A 22056-nucleotide genomic window follows, 5' to 3' on the forward strand; every position below is an offset into this window, starting at 1 on the left:
TACTGAAATGTTATGTTTTTCTCATTTCTTCTTTTTTGTTGAATTTCAAGCAAAGGTTTCATCAAAAGACACAGATGTATAACGATTTGTAAAACTTTTATAAACCTTTGTATTCCCTGTGAATCCCCATAGCAGATAAATGCTTGAGTTAAATTAAAGATGTGATGATAAACAGTATTCTTTATTAAATGTGTAAGTCATGTCTGCCACCCTTTTTTGCCTCAGTAGGCAATATACATAAAAATATCTGCTATTTTAAAGTTTCCAACCCCTCATTGTAAAAAATTTTCTACAAAGATGTACATACTTTCCCTTTTACAAGACCTGCCCACCTGTTCATGCGATGTTTGAGAAGCTTCTCTGTCTGTGTAACTGCAGCAGCACACGTGTCTGGAGAACAGCACAGTCAAAGGGGTTGCCGTAGAATCCGTAATATTTCACACATGGGCTGTAATAGTCTTTAGAATTTGCTTCCAAGAGCCAACTGCTTGTTTCTCTGATGATAGGACAAGGCAAATTCTGTTTTGTTTTTCTTTTAAAGCTGACAAGGGAAATTGTATTTCATATAAAATAGCCATAAATCCCATCTAATAACTCATTTATGTCAATAAATAGTTGATATGGTGAGATTCCGAATAAGTGACAGCAAACTTGGAAATGTGAGGAAGCACTAAGTACACACACACACACACACACACACTTCCTCCATTATGCAGGGTTAGAAATAATTAACAGTGTGGTGGTCCCTCCATTGGGAGTCTTACCTCATATGTTAGGGATTAGGAAATCAATGCCAGTCCAGTATTTTATTACCTGTTGTGAAGATTTATGATTTAAAGTGTAGCCACCTTTTCTTCTGCCCCACTGTCTATATCTACAAGAAAAACAAATGTGCATTACTGTAGCGGGAAATCTTTCATAATAGTAAAGTGACTTATTTGTGCAAAATGTTTGTCTTATATCACTCTTCCATTATTTTGGAAAAGAAAAGCTCAGAGTACACTATTTACTAAGAATTTTCCTTAAGTTTAGGAATTTGAAAATGTCATTAAAAATAATATTTAACTTTACAAGTTTACTACAACTCCTTAAAGTGCGTATTAACATTTGTCTAGATAGAAAAAAGAGATGACTGTAAGTACATAAACACAAAAATGACAGCACATTTGTTCTGCTGTGGTGGACTGATCCTTCATTGCCTCAGCTTGTGCATTTTTACACTGGAAAATGAGACCAGGGCTGGGACTTATGAATGCTAGTATTTTTTATTCTACCTACTGCTAGCAGCAAGCTTTTATTTGCTATTAGTTTTAACAATCTGTGGTTTTTAAACTGTCCCCATTCTAGTAGGTTATATATGTTATAAGAGACAGAAGACTTCTTTCTGAGTAGGAATATGGTTGTTGATTTTTGTTTTCATTAATTTTTAGGGAAATAGGGGATCAGTGGCATTTGGCAATTCAAGAAGCAATTTTAGAAAAATGCAGTGATAATGATGGCATTGTTCACATTGCAGTAGACAAAAACTCACGTGAGGTAAATTAACTTTTACTATTGATTTCTACATTTTGGATTTGTTGCTACTAAACTAAGACTATTTCTTTTCTTTCTTCCTTCCTTCCATTTTTTTTAAATACCACAGGGTTGTGTATACGTTAAATGTCTGTCTCCAGAATATGCTGGGAAAGCTTTTAAGGCATTGCATGGCTCGTGGTTTGATGGTAAGAAATTTGAGTATTACAAACATTTTGAAAAGATGAATTATGGCTTACTGTTAAACTATACCAGATTTTAAATTAAAGAATTTTGGATTAGCATTTTTAGAGTAATAATTTTAATTATTTTATTTGTGTTTTATGTTTATATGCATTTACCACAGTATGTTTTCTATAAATATTAAGCACATTTGTACAGATCTAAAATGTTATTTTTATCTTACAACAGGAAAATTGGTTACAGTAAAATATTTACGACTAGATAGATATCACCATCGCTTTCCCCAGGCTCTTACTTGCAACACTCCCTTGAAGCCATCAAATAAACATATGAACTCTATGTCTCATCTTCGTCTTCGGACTGGCCTAGCCAATTCTCAAGGAGGTTCCTGAAAAGACTTTCTTCCACTCCTAGGACTGTTCTTTACAATAGGAAAATTCCTATTTGGCTTTCTGTCTCCCTTTTTCAATGCTTTTTGTATGTAATATTTTTATTGAATACAGCTCTGTTCGAACGTTCCAGAAATATTAAGGTTTCAAAGGGACTTAGCAGTGAGGCAGCAATGCTGGGTAGATAGAATGATTGTTTCATTCAGTTTTTGGAGCTCGGTTAAGCCAATGCACTTAAAGTTTTGCATGAGGAACATTGACCTTATTAAGCATTTTCAAATGTGGTGGTTGTATTTCTGCACCAAGAAGTGTTTGGATAACCACACAAAAGCATGGTGAAAAGGCTTCTTGTATTTCCATAATTTCCTGTAAACTACTGTTGTGAATTTTTGTATACAGTCACCTACATAGTTTCTTACAGGCTAATGTAGTAAAACTGTTCATTTCCCAATTTAACTTTAGGTTTCTGTTGCTTGTAAGAGATTCATTTGCTACAGCTGGAATTTGGGAAAATTAATTTCGGTTTAGTGGTTACATATAAGTATCAGTGGATGTACATGTACTTAAACTGGCTTTTGTATATATGTGTAAATGCTGGTGATGGCGAAAGTAGTCTTGTTTTGTGAGGATGTCTGCATTAAAGCAGTAAAATAAGCTCCCTATTTTATTCATAACCTAATGTGTATATATATGTATGTGTATATGTGTGTATGTATATATATATGTATGTGTATATGTGTATATATACACACACATATATACATACGGCTGTACTATCATATAGATCAAACAGCCAAACACCTGGAAGTATTAGATACAAGTTTAAAATATCTTTTATAGGTTTTATATAAAAATGTCTGAGTATGATTTTGTTGAAAGTTCGGATACCAGTTGTAATGAGTTCAGATTTATGTGAGCAATAAAGAAGCAATTGGCAGATGTTGGAAAAGTATTTTGTGAAAAGCTGTATTTATTATAAATGCTAGGGCTATGACATAGTACCAGTGGGATTAAGTCATTTTCCCAATCTATTTATAATTTAATGAAATGTTAGCTTCCCTGTTATATGTCAAGTTTAAAGCAGGGCACGTTGTTGCAGCAAAATGTGTATTTGAAAAATTATATTTGTAATTTTAGGTCATGAAAGTTTGCAGTATGGTAAATGCACGAGGTTACTTTGTGCCTCGGTATTTACTTTGTTTCAGTAAAGTTAGGTTATTACTGTTTATATGATTTCAGATTAAAATAATTACCGAGCAAAGTTTACTTGTAATGTAACAATTGGCTTTTTTAAAATAACCTGTTGATATATCATTGTCAGTCCAAGTAAATATGTGAAACAGCTGGAATTGTACCAATTTTAATTTTGTTTAAAGCTCAGTTTCCTTTTTTCTTTTTTCTTTTTTTTTTTAAATTGTATATGTGTTGGGTTTGCAGCATGAACTTGCACAGTTAATGCACGTTTTCTGGTTAAGTAAACATGATGCACACTGTTCTGTAACAGAAAACCCTATTGTGCCTTACCTATGTGCTTTTGTGGGCACCATGTTTATGAATAATAAAAATGATTTGTTATCTGAAAAGAATAAATTTAAAATTCTCAGTTTATGTCTCAGATGCTAAAGTGTGAAAATATAAATATATATAATATATAAAATAACCAATCTTTCTGTATTTTATGTGCATCACAGTGATTTATCTGAGCTTAGTGACCCCATCTTGTGACCTGTTGGGAGAGTGAATGTAAAAAATAGTTGTGGCATTTTAAAAGGTCGCCTTGATGCAGATGCATCTTTTTCTTGCTTCTAAAACATATTCCATGTAAACATTGTACATTTATTATTGTAATATAAACTATTATGCAGCTTATTTTACCTGAAACTCTTAAGCCGACCAAGATCCCTCCCTGCAAGACAGATGGGAATGTGTATAATAACTAGATATTTGAGAAGTTCTGAAGTTTGATGTAATCTGTTACTTGTCCTGTTAAAAAAAAGGAAAAAATTCTAATTAAAATTTTATTAGATTTTTTTAATGCGTCTTGGCTTTTAAAAAACTTTCTAAGTGCCCTGTGTCTTTATTTATTTTTTCACCAGTAAAAATAGGTGCCTTTATTTTAAATCTGTTTGGGTATCTGTAAATATATATATGCTTATAAAAATGGATAAAGACCGTAAAGTTAATTTTACCATCCATTCCTTGGCATTTCATACTTTATGAAAATCTCTTTGAGACAAACATTTGAAAGTTAAAGTGGGGCAAGAATGTAAATCAGATGTATCACTAAAGCACTGCTTCGTTGAGCCAGACATTTTTTCATAGCACGACTTTCTCAAAAAGGAAGCTATTCTTCTACACATTCTGGCTCAAACTCATTATAAACAAACAGTTACGGGCTAGTTACTTTGAGTAGCATTGGTTTAGTTTTTTGGTAGTTTAGTAAAAAGAAGATTAGTCAGTTAGTAGACTTTTATTGATTGCCAGCATGTCAGGCACGGTTATATATTAGTGATGTAAAGATAAAAAAGGCATGGCCCAGTCATTAAGATGGAAGAACACAGGGCCGATGAAAGATAGCATGGAAAATCGAGAAGAAAGCAGAATAAATTCTGAGAATATAGAGAGGTACCTCATGCATCTTAATAGATGGAGAAGACATCAGGGCAGATGAGGTAACATTTATCAAACACTTGTTAATTAGTATAGATAAAATGATAAGTCTCCTTTCCTTTAAGCTCTCAGGGGAGCTTCTATTCTTGTGGTGGCTCCTAAAAATTATTGTGTGGAACCTGAGTTATTACAAAATCCATTTTCATGCTTGTTGGTCTGTAGATTCCTGAATATCTTGTGAATATTGAAGCCTGATATTGGACTTTGTTATATTTTCCTTGTGTGATTGTTCACTGTTTGGATGACAAGTTGTGATTTCCAAGTGAACAGTATTTTGATGTATCATGTGCCCAGAACATTTTCTTTAATAAGATTGACCTTACAATTCCCACTCCTTGCTCCTAGTGACATTACGTTACTCTAGGTCACCTACATGGCTTCTTCATCCTTTTTTCCTAGACTTATCTCAGCAAGTCACTTCTTCCAGATGACTCAACAAAGGATGCTAAATCAAGCAGAATTTTGGCAGCTACTCTTTTGGAAAGGATGCTCAAGAACAGGTACTTAACTGAAAATTAGAAACCAGAAGTTGTGGTTTAAAGAAGCAGTGTCCATGATACTCATTCTACTGGTCTAATGAGCTTGACTAGCTACTGCCTTTAAGCCCCATTGGAGAAACTTTATGACTAAAAATGCATCTTTTTTTAACTTTGGAAATTGTAAATTCTTATTCTATATTCAATATTTTGCTTCTAATTTTTCTTAAAATTTATACATGATAAAAATGCATCCTGACAGTAGATTTCTATACCTCAGAACCTCTACTAGGGACAGCAGGATAGACTCATTTTGTTGATTCTTAAATTTTAAAGCCTGTGTACTTATTTACAGGTTTACTGTTTCTTCTGGAAGGCTATCTAGGCATAGAAAGCACATGAAAAAAGGTTAATGAGAAACCTATTGCATATAGAAAGTACAAGCAATTTCTTATGGTTGAATTACTGCGTACAAGACAATAGAGACAGGAAAGGTAGGCAAGGACTAGATCATGAAAGTTTTGTAGGTCACATTCTGAAGTTTGGATGTGGGTTGTTAAAGGGAGATCAGGTGAGGATTTGTTAGGATGGAAATGGAGAAAGGATTTGAAAAATAAGAAACTTGATGGGAAGGACTTGATTAATTGGATATTGAGAAAGAAATTGATGTCCAATTTTCTAATGTGGGAATTCTTAACAGTCACAGCATTTGGAGAATAGGTGATAAGTAATAAATTGGATGGGAAAGATGATAAATTGAATCTTGGGATACTTTGAGTTTGGGATGCCTATGGAATATTCAGATGGATGTTACTGGCAGGTAATTGAATTTCCAATCCAAAAAAATTAATGTGGACATTTTGAGAATTCAGTAGCTCTTTATGTCCTACTTCGTAATAGCCAAAACACAACTTGGTCTTCAAGACCTGCCTTTATATAGACCAGTGCTGTCCAATATTAATAATGTCAGCCATGTGTAATTTAAAAATTCCTGATGACCACATTAAAAAAAATAAAAAACAGATGAGATTAACCTTAATACATTTTATTTAACCATATATATATCCAGGATATTATCATCTCAACACATAATCAAAGATTTTATTAAGAAGCTATTTTATATGCTTTGGTATCTAGAGTATACAGCTAGGGGGGGTCCTGTGTTGTATGACTTACAGAGCTAAAACTTGTATAGTTCGTCAGCTTACTGACACCCCATCTTAATTCAGGTGCTACATTTTCATTGAAAATAGTTGGTCTATATTCAGATTTCATAAAATCTACAGTTTGAAAAAGTATATTCACATACCCAAGTTCTTCCAAATATACCTCAGGTTTTCCTATAACTGAATCAGTTATTGGTTGTTAATTCAAAATAAAACTTAATTTTTTTCATTGTACCAGCCACATTTTGAGTGTTAACCAGTGTGACCAGTGACTGCTGTGCTGACAGTACTGGTCTAGACCAATCTGTGTCTCTCTGGCTAATGCCTAGTCCTCCCCCGGCCACTGTGCACCAGCTGAACTGCACTGCTTGTCCTTCCCCTCATACCTAGCTTTTGCTTGATTTGCCTTTACTGACATTGTTCCTATTGTTACTTTTGCCTGAAACACCCTTCATTTCCTACTTCTATATACCCAAATGTTACCCATACTCTAGAATCCTATACACTCTTCTAGAGATCACAATAGACTTCCTTTTGCCAAACTAAAAACTTGCTTCTTTCCTGAACTCTCAGCACCATCTGGCATAGCTGATCATTACCTCCCTTTTTACTTGGAAATTTTTTATTATGAAATGATTTACACATATTAGTTTATATATGAAGTATATATTTTACTTACATTTTGAAGTACAACATCATTTAAGACACAGAACATTAACTCTGAAGCACCTTTGTGTCTATGATGATGCTTTTTCCTAACTCCCAGATAAACACTATCCTAAATTTTGTGTTCATAATTCTTTATTTTTCGTTATAGTTTTTCCACACATGTATGTATTTCTAAATACAGTGTTTCCTGCTTTTGACTTCTCTGTGAATAGAATCAAGTTATATGTATACTTTGGTGACTTTTTTTGCTCAACATTGTTTTTGAGATTCATTTGTATAGATGTACATGTAGCCATCATTTATTATCATGGCTGTATAGTATTCTGTTATAAAATATACCACAATGTATCCACTCAACTGTGGACATTTGGATTGTTTTTAATTTTTTTAATATTATAAACAAAGTAGTTAACGACCTTTCCTTCTTGAACACGTTTCTAGCTGCACATATTCAGCTTTCTCTAGGTCAGTGATAGGCAAAAAGTATAGTTCTCAAATTAGCAGTATAAACATCACCTGGGAACTTGTTAGTCCAAGAAGATTTGGGGCCCCACTCCATACTTTCTGAATCAGACATTTTGAGTTGGGACCTAGTAATCTGTGTTTTAATAAACCCTGTAGGTGATCCCAATGGCACACTCAAGTTTGAGAACATTTTGTGAGATAATTTGCATCTCCTGATTAGAGTTTTGGCTTACATATTCTTTTTGAAATACTTTACTTTTTAATACTTTTTTTCCTGTGACACTTGAGAACTTCTGATGAGGAAGTGGTTTACACCTAGCCAAAGGTGGTAGACTCTGAAAAATACACAAAGAAAGCCTGTCACATGTACTCTAATTTAGCTGAACCCTCAAGGCTCTGGCAAAGCCATAAACTGAAACTGTTTTCTTTGGTGATAAAGTCAGCCTGCTCAAAGATAGTCTGCTTAGTTAGCTTAACTTTTTGCTAGCTGCCAGCTAATCAGTTTATTTAAAAACTATATAAACTGTTCCTAAACTGTCTGCAGTTTTTCCCCTCCTTTTTCATATCTTTTACTTTTTTTTTTTTTTGCTTTGATAAGTTTTTGATTGTCTACCTCATGTGGCTAAATTTGCATACAAGTAACTAACTAAATATTTCTGAGTTATTTTTTTACACACCACAATCTTGTCTTTTCTCCTACTTAACTGGTTACTCCTTTTCGGACTTGTTTATTCAGCTTGCTAACTTGATAACCTTCGTTTAGATGACTAAAGGCTTTTCACATTTTACATACCAACACAAAACTCTGATTTCCATGCCTCATTGCCTCCAAATTTACTCTTCTAGTCTTTCCTTTGCAGTGACCACACGTCAGCTGTCTTAAGCTGAAAACCTAGGATTTATTCATTTCTCTTTTTTCAACAATTTCCACATTCAGTTAGACCTTTCTGCTCTTGCATATCAACCTATCTGCCTGTTTGTCTATGCGTCTGTCTGTCTATCTTTCTAATTGCCAATCTATCCATTCCCTTGATACCATCATTTATATCTTGCCTGGATTGCTACAGAAACTTCCTAAGCTGGTGTCCTTGTTTCCTGCCCAGCTACAATCCATTTGCCATGCAGACTCAAACTTGTCTTCAAAGCCATATCAGAACATGACCTTCCCTAAAATAAAACCTTCCGATGATTCCCATTGCATTTGGAATTAAATCCGAATTTCTTGTCTTGGCCTGCAAGGCCCTCTGCAAACTGGCCTATGCCCATCTCTTCAAGTATTTCTTCTATCAGGCCTCCTTCACTTAACTCTCTACCCACTTCATACATCATACTTGTTCTTTCTGCCTGGAATATTGTTCCCCTGGGCCTAGATCTTTGCTTTTGATGTGGTCCAGTTTAACTACTTTTTTCTTTTGTGCTTGTATTTTGGGTTCTAAGAGCCATTGCCTAATCCTAGGTCATGATAATTAACTTTTATGTTTTCTTATATGAGTTTTATTATTTTTGCTGTCACGTCTAGGTCGTTGATCCATTTTCAGTTAAGCTTTGTACAGTATGTGAGGTAAGGTAAAAACTTCATTGTTTTATATGTGGATGTCCATTTGGGATGTACCAGCACCATTTGTTGAAAAGACTATTCTTTCCTCCATTGAATCATCTTGTCACTCTTGCTGGAAATTAGGTGACCGTAAAAATGAGGGTTTATTTCCAGACTCTCAGTTCTATTCCATTTGTCTGTATACATATCCTTACACCAGTACCACACTGTCTTGAGTATTAGTATGAGATGTATGATATCTACATTAGTTTCAGCCTTCTGTGTTTTTACTTGTAAATAGTCCTCTACACATACCCATATAAATTCCAGGAGGAATAAAGAGTTAAGAAATAGTCATAAAATAACTAAAAGAAAAATCAGAGGAAAGTATTTCATAGAGGGTTAAGCACAGAAACAAAGAAACACATTTGGTTGTATTAAAATAAAATGATCAGTACATCCAGAAGTCTAAGAACAAATTAAAAGACAAGGAAATGGAAAGATATTAGCAACATACATGATTTGTAGTAATATTCTACAAGTAAAAATTATCCTAACATAAAAAGGCTAACATCCCAATAGAAAAATAGTCAAATGACATCAGGAGATGATCCACAAGTGAAGAGCTGCAAATGGCCAATAAATACATGAAACAGTCAGCCACAGATATAAATGCAAGTTAATCAACAATTGAGAAAGTTTTTTTACATACGAAATTTGACACAGTTTTTTTGAGTGTAGGGAAAATAGCCCCTTTACATTAATGCTGGTAGTTGTGCACAGTGATGAGCATTTCTATAGGTCGGTTTATCAATACATTAAAAAAGTTTTACTCTTCATACCCTTTGACATTGTTTTAATTTTTAGGAATTTATTCTGAAGAAATTATCAGAGATGACATGAAGATATATGGAAATGATGTTCATTAGAGCTTTAAGCTGTGATAAAATTTAGAAGCAACTGAAATCTACAAAATGAGAAAAAATAATGGATTATGGATTATCATAAGGAATCATGAAAAATCATTAAAATAATGTCTGAGGATTATCTAAGATGTGGAAAATATAGTCTATGTGCTTCTTAAGTTATATAATCATTATTTCAAATATACTATATTTCATCTAAGATACTGTTAGTTGGAAGAGGCACCATTTTCTCTGGCACTAAGTAAGAAAGAAAACAATAAAAATAACACCAAAGATGTGGATTCTGATAGATGAATGTCCTGGCATAAAGCTAGGACAACCTCACAGTCAGGGTAAACGTCCCCTCTGGAAGAGGACAGCAAAGAAACCAGCTGGTCTTCATTCATACTGTGGTTTCAGTTCCTACCACCAGCATGGTCCAAAAAACTGCAAGCGAAGGGAGAATTTAAGTGTTCACACTTGGTAGTTTCCCCAGATAAAAGCTAACATCAGTTCTCTGGTAGAAATGGGACTTAATGCAGGTAGACAGCAATTTTTCTCTTTCTTAACTTTGACAGTGATTCTTTAAGGTATCGTTTATTCAAAAAAGAATTTCTGTATCAGAGTTGTTAAAAGTGAAAAATGAAAGAAAGGATATCATGTACATACAACTGGAGGGAAACACGCCAAGATTTAACAATTCAATATGTTGGATTACATATATATTTTACCAAATTTCTTCACATTTATTATATATATTAGAATATATTTACCTCAGGATTCCCATAATTGTCTTTACTTGATTGTCTTAATTTGATCTTTTCTGCTAGTATATTTTGGATCACTGCCAACCTTTGGTAATGAAGCTCAGACATTTTAGACTTTTCATAAGTTCACACTTTGGGAAAGAGCTATGTTTATTTTGCCTATAGCTCTATGTTCTGTTACTGTTAGCAGGTGTATGAAAGGTCTTCCAAAACTGGATTCCTGCACTGAGAGAGAGGGAGAAAAGGAGGAGTAGTTTAAGAGTACAGCCTCTGGCCTGGCACCAGTGCTCAAATGTCACCTTTGACATGTCCCGGTCCTGGGACCTTAGGTAAGTTATGTAGTCTTAACACTCAGCTTCCTCATTTTTAAAACAGTGATTACTATGGAGTTAAGAGGATTAAGTGAAATCATGTAAAAGCCTGCCATATAATATCCCTGTCACCATTTCTAAATCAGGCTCTATGAGACTAACTACTTGATAATGTGATTTATTTTTAACATCCCTTTCCTTTTCATTGTAATCACCCTTAACAATGCTCGTGTGTAAGAGAAACCTTGGAAAATCTATAATCTCTTCAGTGCTTCCTTTTTTAAATGACGTATTTCCTATTCCAGCAAATAGAAAAAAGGAATACATTCTTGGTTAGTATAACCATGATGCAGAGATCAAACAGAAAGAGAAAATTTATAAGGCAGTCTCCCTAAACAGAAGCAAAAATCCCAAACCAACCAAAATGGTCATCAAGCCAAATTCTGTAACATCTAAGAATTACACATCATGACCAAGCTGGATGTATTCCAGGAATGCAGGATTGGTTTCACTTTGGAAAACCAATGTAATTTGTCCCACCAACAAAATAAGTGAAATTAATATGATCATCTCAAATAGAGGTAGTAAAACCATCTGATAAAATTCCACATCCATATAGCCTTTCTTACAAAGTAATTCTTAGCAAAACTGGAGTAGAAAGGAACTTCCTAAATCTGATAAAATATAATTACCAAAAATTGTAAACATCATATTAATGGTGATTTCTCTGGTACATCCCTGTTGGGTACAGTTTTGATGCCTAGAAATTTTGATATTTTCCTTTATTTCAAAAACTGGTTGTTGTTTTTATTCACTATTAAACTATTTTTGTTCTTTTGAAACTAATGTATCTCCCTTTTTATTTGACTTTGAAACAGTATGCCTTGCTAGTCATTCATCTCTCCTAAACTGCTCATCTTATTAGTTTTGCCCAACTATTATGTCCAAAAATTCTTTTTATGCTCAATGCTTCTACTTCAAAAAGGCATAAAATCTAAATATAAATTTCTTTTTCTCAATGTGAGTCACACTGAGATTAAGATCTCGAATTATCATTACTGGAACTAGGGTAGTATCAATCATCAGAGTGATGTCAGCCTGCCTGGGATGGAGCAGTTGCACTTCACCAATGCAGGACAGTAAATCTTGAAAATATTTGTCCACAATCAGTACTGTGTTATTAAAATGTCCCTTAATGTGACTCTAAACCCACAGGCTGGTATAATCTTTAACTGTAGGAGTTTTAGGAGTTAATTTTATGTGCTATATATCTGCGATCTTTGTATATGCCTGGAATATAACGGGAGCAATAGAGACGAGTGAGAAGCAGACAGCAAGGGAGACTGCTGCTGAGCAGTCATGTGGGTTGTTGACTCCTGCTCTCACATTCAGAGAGCCAGCCATGAGCTTTGTTGCTTGGCCACTCATTCTGCTATTCATCATTATGAATTATACATTTTTCACACTTAAATAGACCACATTTCAATATGTCCTATTTAAATAAAACCGCATTTTCAAAAATTATAATGTATCATATTTAAATAAAGCAGGCTAATTGTATAAATTATCACTGTCATTTTCCACTATGCTTTAATAACACAGAAAAATCAAAATAGCTTTTCTTGGTTTTCCCCATGGACTGCTGAATATACCTAAAACACAACATAGTTATAAAGCAGAAACTTACATATGGAGATTGGTGGAATAAATATTGCCCTGTGTAAATTAAATGGAGGAGTATGCTATTTTCATTATGTTTAGAAAAAGAAATCTATAATAAAGTACAGTTAACTCTTAAAGGGTTTGAGCTGCATGGGTCCACTTATACTCAAATTTTTTTCGGTAGTAAAGACTACAATACTATGCCATCCATGACTGGTTGAATTGGTGGATGCAGAACACAGATACTGAGGAACCAAGTACAGGGAGGGCTGACTAGAAGTTAAACTTGGATATCTGACTGCTTGGAGGGTCGCCGCCCATAACCCCTGAATTATTCAAGGGTCAAGCTGTATATCATAAAATATATTCTAGTATTAAGAGAGATTGGTACAGAAAATTCCTACTTACCTGGAGTAATTTTTAAAGATATGCTTTGATAAATTTAATATTCCACTTACCTCTGAATCACAAGCTGATCCAAAAATAACCAATTTTCAAGGAATACAATAAAATATTCACAGCACTAAAACTATGGAGAGATTAATCATTGATGACTCAGGAGGCAGCTGAGAATCTTGCAGTGCCTCATTTCAAAACTTATTATAAACCAAAAAGTCTAGTTATTTGAGTTTCCTGTAAAGGTTATGAAGGCTGTGTTATATATACTCTCTCTTTTCCTGTCATCCTTTCCATTATCCTCTCCAGTTGGAAAGTAGACATGAAAATTATTCTAGTTACTCTAAACCAGAATTTCTCAAAGAAAGATCTGTGGAGAGCCTGTCTTAGAATCATTTGAGGTCCTTATTAGAAATTCGGATTCCTGAATCCCTCACCAGATCTGAATCACTGTACCTGGGAGAAAATCCCAGGACAGTGACAAGTTCTCCAGGTATTCTGATATTTAAGTTTGAGACCCATTGCCAGATGGCTTCTGGATCTGAGATATCAACCGAGGGAGAATTATCAGTGCAGCACCTTGCATGAATGTTGATACAGGGAAAAAGTGACAAAGATTAAAATGGGTGTGTTACTTCCCACAGAGTACAAGAACAGGAAATAATATGTTCTGCCATCAGACCAAAGGAATTTTAGAGGCAAAGCTGGAAATAGTTCAGAGATGTTTCATTCATATATGTTTATATAATATCATTGCTTACTTAATGTGTAGATTTTCCAGTGTATCTTTCCTTATTGATGTGAAGTGAAACGAAATTAGCTGTGCTTCATTTGATTCCTTTGGAAAATGTTTTTATTGTTTTAATGTCTTGCTTTTACTTTAGACACTCTACTAAATGTCTCTTTAGGTTTTCTTTCCACTAACTCTTGAGTTTTCAGAGCTTTGTTTGTGATATAGTTACATGTTTTTATTAATGCCAGCCAATTTTACTTGTAGTTCTAGTTGTAATTGTTACCACTAGGAACAGAATATAATGGTTTTTAGAAGGAACTAACTTTTCCGATTTTTATTGCATTTTATGCAACTATGGAAAGTTAAGTGGCCGATGGGTTTATTTGGTCTATTTGAAACATATGTAAATTCTAACATATATAAATTCTTCCTTAACCGTCTCCCACCTTCCCCTTCAAACCCTGCTCCTTCTGCCCCAGTTTAAAAGTCAGCGCATTTATTGAGCACTCATCACACTAAGGGGAGTCACAAAAGAAGAATCTAGCCTCCCTGCTTTTCAGTGTTCTCTGTGATTGCTGAGAATTCAGTCAGTATCCAAGTCCTGCCAAGTCTTGCTCCATATCTCTACCACCCCCAAATTTGTAAAACTCACTTTTGCTTAGGGGCATCCTTCACTAAGCCATGGGCCAATCCCGAGGTCTGGCCTTACTTTCTCCTCCACCTGTCCTCAAAATGCTCCCCAGAGGTGTGGGCTGTGGTCCTTTTTCCAGCTTCACTGTGGGCTGTTCTTGGGTACTGTTGATCATCAGTTGTGAATCTTAATTTGTCCCTGTATCTACCAGAGAAGTGAGTTGAAACCAGACCTCTTTCTCCCTACTGTCGTGACCTTTCAGCCTCCACAAAGTGAGACACTAGGGCCTGGTAAAGGTAATTTCAGAACAGAATTACAAAGTAGAAGAGATAAGCGTTAAAAGTTTTGCAGCTGTATTTTGAATTTTCACTTGCATCGCCCAGGAGATGATAAGACCTTAAGGGTCCTAAGTTTTTAGACAGAGAAAGTCACCTTGAATGCTCCTGTGTGTCCTGACTGGGTTTGTAATACCACCTCAAATGGATTTCCTTCTTTGAATCTTTCAACTGCTCCTACTCCTCCACTGAAAGGGAACTCACTGTCTGAACTCCTTCCTTCCCACTTGGCCATACATTGTCTAATCAAGTAAGGCCACAGGTTTGGGCTGGCAAGGAAAAGTCTTCCCTGCCCAGTCTCACATGTGCATGTGTGTAGGTGGGGGTGATGGATGGATTGTGGGTCCTCTGGTTCATGTTTCTCATCAAAAGTGTTCTCCACAGGGCAACCATGAGCTGGTTGGTGATTCTTTTGCTGGTTAGCTAATACGTTAAACACATCCACATTATACTGGGTGGTATAAATTTATATATCGAGAATAGCATATAGCCACAATATTAGTAAGGCTCATGCCCTGGCTGGGAAATAAACAGGTCTGTAAAGAACTATTTGACATTTTTATTGATCTATTCAGGATCCACAAAGAGCTGGACTAGCTCTTAGTGACCTCGTTTCACAGTCGAACACATTGTTTTGTTTGTTGTTTCAGAATATGCCTCAGAGATGGGGGATGAGGGTAGGAATAAGTTCACCAGTTTCTCTCTAGGGTTGCCAGGCTTGGCAAATAAAAATACAGAATGTTCAGTTAAATTGGAATTTCAGATAAACTATGAACCACGTTTTAGTGCAAGCATGCCCCATGTAATATTTAGGATTTACTGAAAAAATTATTTGGTGTTTATCTAGAATTCAAATGTATCTGGGCATCCTGCATTTTATCTGGCAACTCTATTCTTACCATATCTCCGTGTGCATCTCTAGACTCACTGCTACCGTCTTAGACTAGGGGCTCTCATTACCTCAATCTAGGGTTCCTGCATCTGTGTGGGTTGCCTTCCCAACACTGCTGTTGTCTTCTGATTTGCCCCATAGCCTGCGACACACTAAATTTCTTTTAGATCCTACTTTCATTAGGTTTCTCTTCCACACAAGAAATTACAATGACTCCTATTGTTTTTCAAAGTGATTTTCAATCAGTGCAATTTGTATACCAAGTTGTGTGTGTGTATACTTTTTTTTTTTAAATCAAGATCTCAAGGAGGTGTCTTCAAGATATATAAAGAACTGTGGCTTATACTAAGAAAAGGGGGTGAATTTAGAAAAATGCACCTTGCCTCAATCATGACTTTTGCTTTAGACATCAGCAGTTTGAAAGCCCCCTCCTTATATCATTAAGCTTCCACCATCATCTTGCACAATAGGCAGAGCGGGAATTATTTCATTTTAAAGATAAGGTAACTAAACTCCAGAGATGTGAACTGTAAAGTCATGCACGTCTGTCACGTGGCATAGCCAGAGTTTGAACAGAAATCTGCCAACTGCAAGTTTCCTTCTCTCTCCACTTTTATGACCACCAGCTTTAAAAATGGTACAAGCAACATTTGTATAACACTTCAAACAACAGTCTTAAAACCACTTGGTATATATTTGAGCCTCCCAAAGGTTCCTCTTCATCTCTGAAGTTATGTCCTTATTTCCACCTGTCTGGTAGACTGTGTCACTTAGCTGTCTTTCACACACCACAAATATTGGGTGTTTGGCCATTCGACCTATAGGGATGGCTTTTCAGAGTGGTCCCAGTGGTGCAATATACCTGCCTTCCAGTGCTGCTATTTCCCAGTATCTAGACACTATCTTTTAGGGTAAGTTTAAGAGTCGATTTATAAATCACACCAAAAAATCAGTTTTAATATATTACACCTACACATTTAAAAGCATAAAAAGGATATAACTTTGGTTATTCATCTATTCTATTTTGGTTCTAAATAATTCTTGTCTTTTTCCACAAAGCAAATACATTCTAAGTAAATAAAAAGCTCCATTTGCCTTCTAGGCCTCCATGCTGGGCTGATTTTCCTACTACCTCTGTAGCCTTTAGTGGCCCTACTGGCTCTTTTTTTTTTTTTTTTTTTTTTAATCAATCCAGGGAATTCTCATGATTTAAATATCATTTCTATGCTTCCTGCAGCCCAGACATTCCTCTATCCATGCGATTTTCATGAACATTACATGTACTTTAGATGACCTGGAGGAACATTATCTTGTGCCTCTAAAAGCCATTCCAAATTTAACATGTCCAAAATTGACCTTCTAACATACTGCCCCACCACATACTTGTAAGTTATCCCTTGCTTAGGAAATGGCAGTACTGTGGTGCTCAGCCCAAAAAAAAGGAAGAAAAAAGCATAGAGACATTCTTAACCTCTCTTTCTTTCACACCCTACATTTGGTCTATCAGCAAATCTTGTGGACCCGTCCTCCCAAATTGATCTGCAATTTTATCACTTTTCACCACCTCCACTGCTTCCTCCCTACTCCGAAATCACCATTACCTTTCACGGGGATTACTTCAAGGACCTCCTGGTCTCCCCTTCTGTTTTTTACTCCCTAACAGAATAGCCAGTTACTCTGTTAAAGTGTAAGTCAGATCATGGTGCTCTTCTGCTTGAAACCCTGTAGTAGCTTCCCATCACTCATAATGAAGGCCAAAGTCCTTATAATAACCCATAAGGCGCTACATGATTGCCTCTGGAGCCACATCTTCTAATGCTTCCCCTACAGGGGCCCTTTTCACTCTCTTCTCCCCATCCAGCCTCCTGGTTGGTCCTCCTACAAGGCAGGCCTGCTTCTGCCTGGGGCGTGGCCTTTTCACTTGCTGTTTCTCTCTCCCAAATACCCTCATGGCTTCCCCCCTTTTTTCATGTCTTTAATGTTACTTCCTCAACACTTTCAGCAACCTTCCCTGCCCTATTTCTCTTATTAGCAGTTTATCACTGTAGCATACTAAATATTTTACTGGCTTATTGTTTATTGTCTATCCAGCATATAGTAAGCATTCAATAAATATTTGTTGAATTAATGAACAAATGAATGAATGCAAAGATGATTTTCCTGTGTTGAAAATATTTTTCAAAATGCATTGTATATTTTGATGGCAATTCTAAAACTGGTTTTCGCAAAATAGTTTGAATAATCGTGTGTGTAGCCTTCTAATCTGATTACTTCGAGGAAGTTAAAACTTAAAAGTATATTTGAAACATAGTTCCTATTAGTAACCTTGGGTATAAATATAAAAAGTAAATTTGAAGAAAATATGTGTTGAAAGGATTACTAAATCTGAATAGACTTCCTTAAGAGCTGATTATGAATACAAATGTAGGCCTCTGAGCTGTGAAGAGAAACTATGAGTCATTTCAGATGGAGGAAATCATAACAGATAAGGCTTAAAGGCAAAGAGTGACTTTGTGGTGACTGAAAGTTAGTAAGCAATAAATAAAAGTAACTAGTATTAGTTCTAGATTGACATTTATTAAGGATTTACCATTTGCTAGCATAGGGCTAAGTACAAAGCATCATGAGTGGTAGGTACTTTTATTTTTTTCCATTATACAGAGAAGAAAGAATATCAAAGCTTAGAGTAATTAAGTAACTTACCCACTGTCTCAGAAGCTTTATCGGCAAAGGTAAAACTACCGCAGAATTTCCTGAAGCACCGTTTTGGAGGGCAACATTCCATTTCTAAGGAAGCCCAACACAGCCAGGGTTTTCTCTGCCACTGGATCAGACTGGAGCCACTTTGGATGAACAACACATGAAGGTGCTGGTTGGCAGTTAGAGCTAAGTTGTGCAAAAAAACCCACACCTTCCAGCACTGGACACACACACACACCATAGGTGAGATGCTCTCGATATAAGTGCTCAGGAACAGAGACCAAGTGAAAGAGTAGAATCAAGTCTTCCATCAGAATCTTCCTGTCTCAACTAAAAAGTATTCTCATGCCTCTCCTCCCACCCCTTTATTCTGTGTGTGTAGTTGATTTTGCATATACTGCTTTATGTGGTACAATCTTGCCAAATCCAAGCAGCTTTGCTGGTGTAGAGAGGATTATTTAATTCTCTGCAGTATCGAAAGTCTTGTTAAATCTGTATTACTTGTTGTAGCATATCCACAGCCAAAGCTGGTAGAATCAGGCAGCACATCAATCATGGAACTACAATCTTCAGATCTCTCCAGAATTAATCAACAAAGGGAATGGCCTCAACTGTGTAAAATTTAAAAATACCATTTGAAATGCAAACCATTTTACAATGAAAAGAAGGTTTTTCTGCTCACTTTAATTCAGCCTTTCGTTTAAGAGTCCTTGTCATTTCAGTGCACTGGTGACTGGGGGCTGAAAGGGTGTTATGGAGGTGGAAATCCTTTTTCAGAATCTGGAGGGAAATGTCTGGTGTCTCCCTTAGCCAGTCAGCATTGACTTTGTGTCCCTCGTGTTGCTGAGAAGAGTTCTCAACTCTCTTCCCACTCCAGCACCTTGAGGCTTAGGGGCATGCTCCCCTCAGTATAAAACCTTTTCTCAGCAGGGGTAAGAGTGACAACATTCTACTTCCCAGTTCGGGAAAGCGGGATTTGGGGAGTTTGGATTGAGTGTAGTTAGAAAAACTTTCTTGTTGAGTGCATCTCTTCCCAGATCTGCCGCAGAGACTCAGGTTGGTGAGAATATTGACCTTCACATAAATTGGGTTTTGTTACAATTCAGGCCTCCCTCCTCCAGATCTGGTTGTTTAGTATTTACTAGCATACCACTGGGTTGGGGGAGGGATGGCATATAGGGACAGAGGAAGCCGTTACCTCCTCTGGGTCCTCTGTCTTAAAAACAAACATTGTTTAAAGTAACATGGTAACATGATTGTTATTAAGATTATAATGACAAAGGCATTGGAGAAAACATTGTGAAATATATGATTTAAACAGAAAGCTCATAGGAATGTGGTCAGAGGGTAGTGGCTTTTATGTTCCTGGTACCCCTCAAAGGCACAGGTCCCCACCCCAAGGCCCACAAAGGATGACCTGACAAGCCGGTTAAGTCTCTGGTCTTATTTCCACATGTATTCTTTGCCCCTATTACTTGAGGTAACCTGAGTGCACACCCGTTACTTAACACCACAAGAGCCCAATGAATACAGTTTTTGAATACCCTCTTTCTTTTAAAAGAGAAAAATGGGACTGAGTAGTACAGTAAAACGAGTATATGTGGAATGTGGAATGAGGTTTGAGTTCCAGTACTAACTCACCTCTTCCTGGTAGCATAATTTACTTAGGTACGCCTCAGTCTCCTGAGCTGTAAAATAGGGATAAAAAATAAGCTCAAAGATATTTGCAAGAATTAAATGAAATACCATGTATAAAACAACTAGCACACTGTCTGGTACTTACCATGTACTCAGTAAATTTTTTTTTTCTCTCCATTCTTTAACATATTTATTCAAGCCTTTAGAACAGCTGCTGGTATTGCTGTAAAGTTATCCGAGCTAATACAATTAATTAATCTGTCACTTGTATTAACATGCAGTTGTGGTATTGCATTCTTTATAATTTTATGTTTTTGTAATTAAGGTCAACTAAAATATTTTAAGTGTAGCCAAAATTACTACAGTCCTTTGAAACAAGCTTTTCTCTGCACTTAGGGAGGTCCTATATGTCATTCTACAAATGGCAGTGCTCATTTTACTTTTGTTTTTAAACAAATATTTAAACTATGAGCAAAGCAACATGTGGGGGAAGTAAGAAAAAGTGATGCTTATGTAGTACAAAATATACAAAAAAGAGGAGAGGGAGGGGATACTTAAGAGGTTCCTAAGTATGCCCTTTCAGATACTCAGCTTCAGGTAATTAAACTGAATAATAATGCCACGTGTCTTTTAAATCCCTACTTTACTGTACTACCGTTTACTTACTGTTAGTTTACTTAGGTCATCTGCCCTTCGTCCCATTATCACTGCTAGTACATGAGGGTGAAATCTGCCCATTTGCCAGGAGTAATTCATGGGATGTGGTTTTCTCAGTAACAGATGATTTAAGGGGAGCCACTCGCAGATGGACTGGTTTTTGGCATATGGGCCTTAATACTTTGCCAGAATTGAATTGGTTTTGAAATAAAAGTTTCTGATTTTCAAATATAGCATTTTCAAACAAATAGTGTGATATACAAATTACCATACTTTAGTTCATGTTAGAATAATTCACACTCTAAATCTGTTTGACTTTTACCCCTTAAGTATTTTGCATCAATAAATCATTTCTGTAGCATCTTAAAAAGGTCCTAAGTAATTACATAACATCCTACATCTCCAGGGCCTGTTCCATTAGAGCAAGTAAAACAACAAAACAGTAATTAACATAATTATGTCGTCTTGGAAACGCTAAGGGTCATTTGGACTTGACGTCTGGAGGAGTTATCAGTGCCAAAGAAAAGTCAAGCAACTATTGGCTTAGGCCTGTAGTTAAACATCTGGGACTGACATTTTTGGTCATCAGGTAGCACCTTTTGAATAAGCTTGCCCTTCAGACAAGCTACTATAAATGCAAAACCAGTGTAAGGGGGATGAAGAGAGGTTGGCGGTGAAAAGAACGACCGATCTAAAGAAACTTTAGCTAGTGTGAAAAACTATTGTCACTCAGCCTGCCTCAACTCCATACACGGTGTTCAAATAAAAGTGTGGGCAGAGCCACTTTGTAATTTTGGCACACACCCACACACCCACCCGCCCCTGGTGTAGAGGGCCCACTCACCTGGAACTCAGGAGGGTGGTTTTATGTGTAATGCCTGTTCGTTTAGTATAGGTTGGCTCACCTGAGTGTGTGCATAACTGGCAGCGCCACTCCAGCCTCACCTTCCCACACTCAGAGCAGCACTTTCCAGGTCTTTTTATCTCCTTACTCCCAACGCTCTCAACTGATCAGGGACATCGCAAGAGTCTTCTCAAACCCCTTTAAATGTCTTCCCGCGGGTCCCTGGCTCGCTGTCGGGTCTCCTCGTGGTAGTTCCTCTCTTTTCTACCCCTACAGGGGTCTTAGGTGAGACTGGTGGGTGGGATGCTCGGCTCTGCAGCTGGGCCCCAAAACTGGAAAGGGATGCCCTCTGGCAGACGGATTCCACCTCCCGGTCGCGCTCGGCGACCGGCAGCCTTGGGGCGGCAGCGGAGGAGGATTGGGAGGAGGAGGAGGGAGTTGGCGGCCGCTGAGGCCCGGGCAGCGGGCCCCGTCCGCGGCGGGCGCGCTCCGCGATC

At 36.5% G+C, this 22056-nt stretch overlaps 1 protein-coding gene and 1 long non-coding RNA gene across 3 annotated transcripts in view; one reads left to right on the forward strand and one right to left on the reverse strand.

Annotated features, from left to right (window-relative positions):
* The window catches only part of LEMD3 (LEM domain containing 3), a 57204-nt gene extending 53103 nt beyond the window's left edge, over positions 1-4101 (forward strand). Inside the window, exons 11-13 of the mRNA XM_006174242.3 lie at positions 1431-1536; positions 1643-1721; positions 1945-4101. Of these exons, the coding sequence (XP_006174304.3) occupies positions 1431-1536; positions 1643-1721; positions 1945-2108 (349 nt within the window). The 3' untranslated portion in view covers positions 2109-4101. The remainder of the gene's footprint in view (positions 1-1430; positions 1537-1642; positions 1722-1944) is intronic.
* LOC106730400 lies at positions 163-22031 on the reverse strand. Of its 2 annotated transcripts, none has more exons than XR_001366857.2 (6): positions 21560-22031; positions 20062-20108; positions 18424-18563; positions 3981-4088; positions 814-874; positions 163-541 (listed from the first exon to the last, which is right to left on the reverse strand). It is a non-coding gene; the product is annotated as an uncharacterized LOC106730400 (long non-coding RNA). The 2 variants fall into 2 exon arrangements; XR_001366856.2 differs by having other exon boundaries at positions 21621-22018.
* Between the last annotated feature and the right edge of the window lie 25 nt (positions 22032-22056).

Source organism: Camelus ferus, chromosome 12, assembly GCF_009834535.1.
Source record: "Camelus ferus isolate YT-003-E chromosome 12, BCGSAC_Cfer_1.0, whole genome shotgun sequence".
NCBI lineage: Eukaryota > Metazoa > Chordata > Mammalia > Artiodactyla > Camelidae > Camelus > Camelus ferus.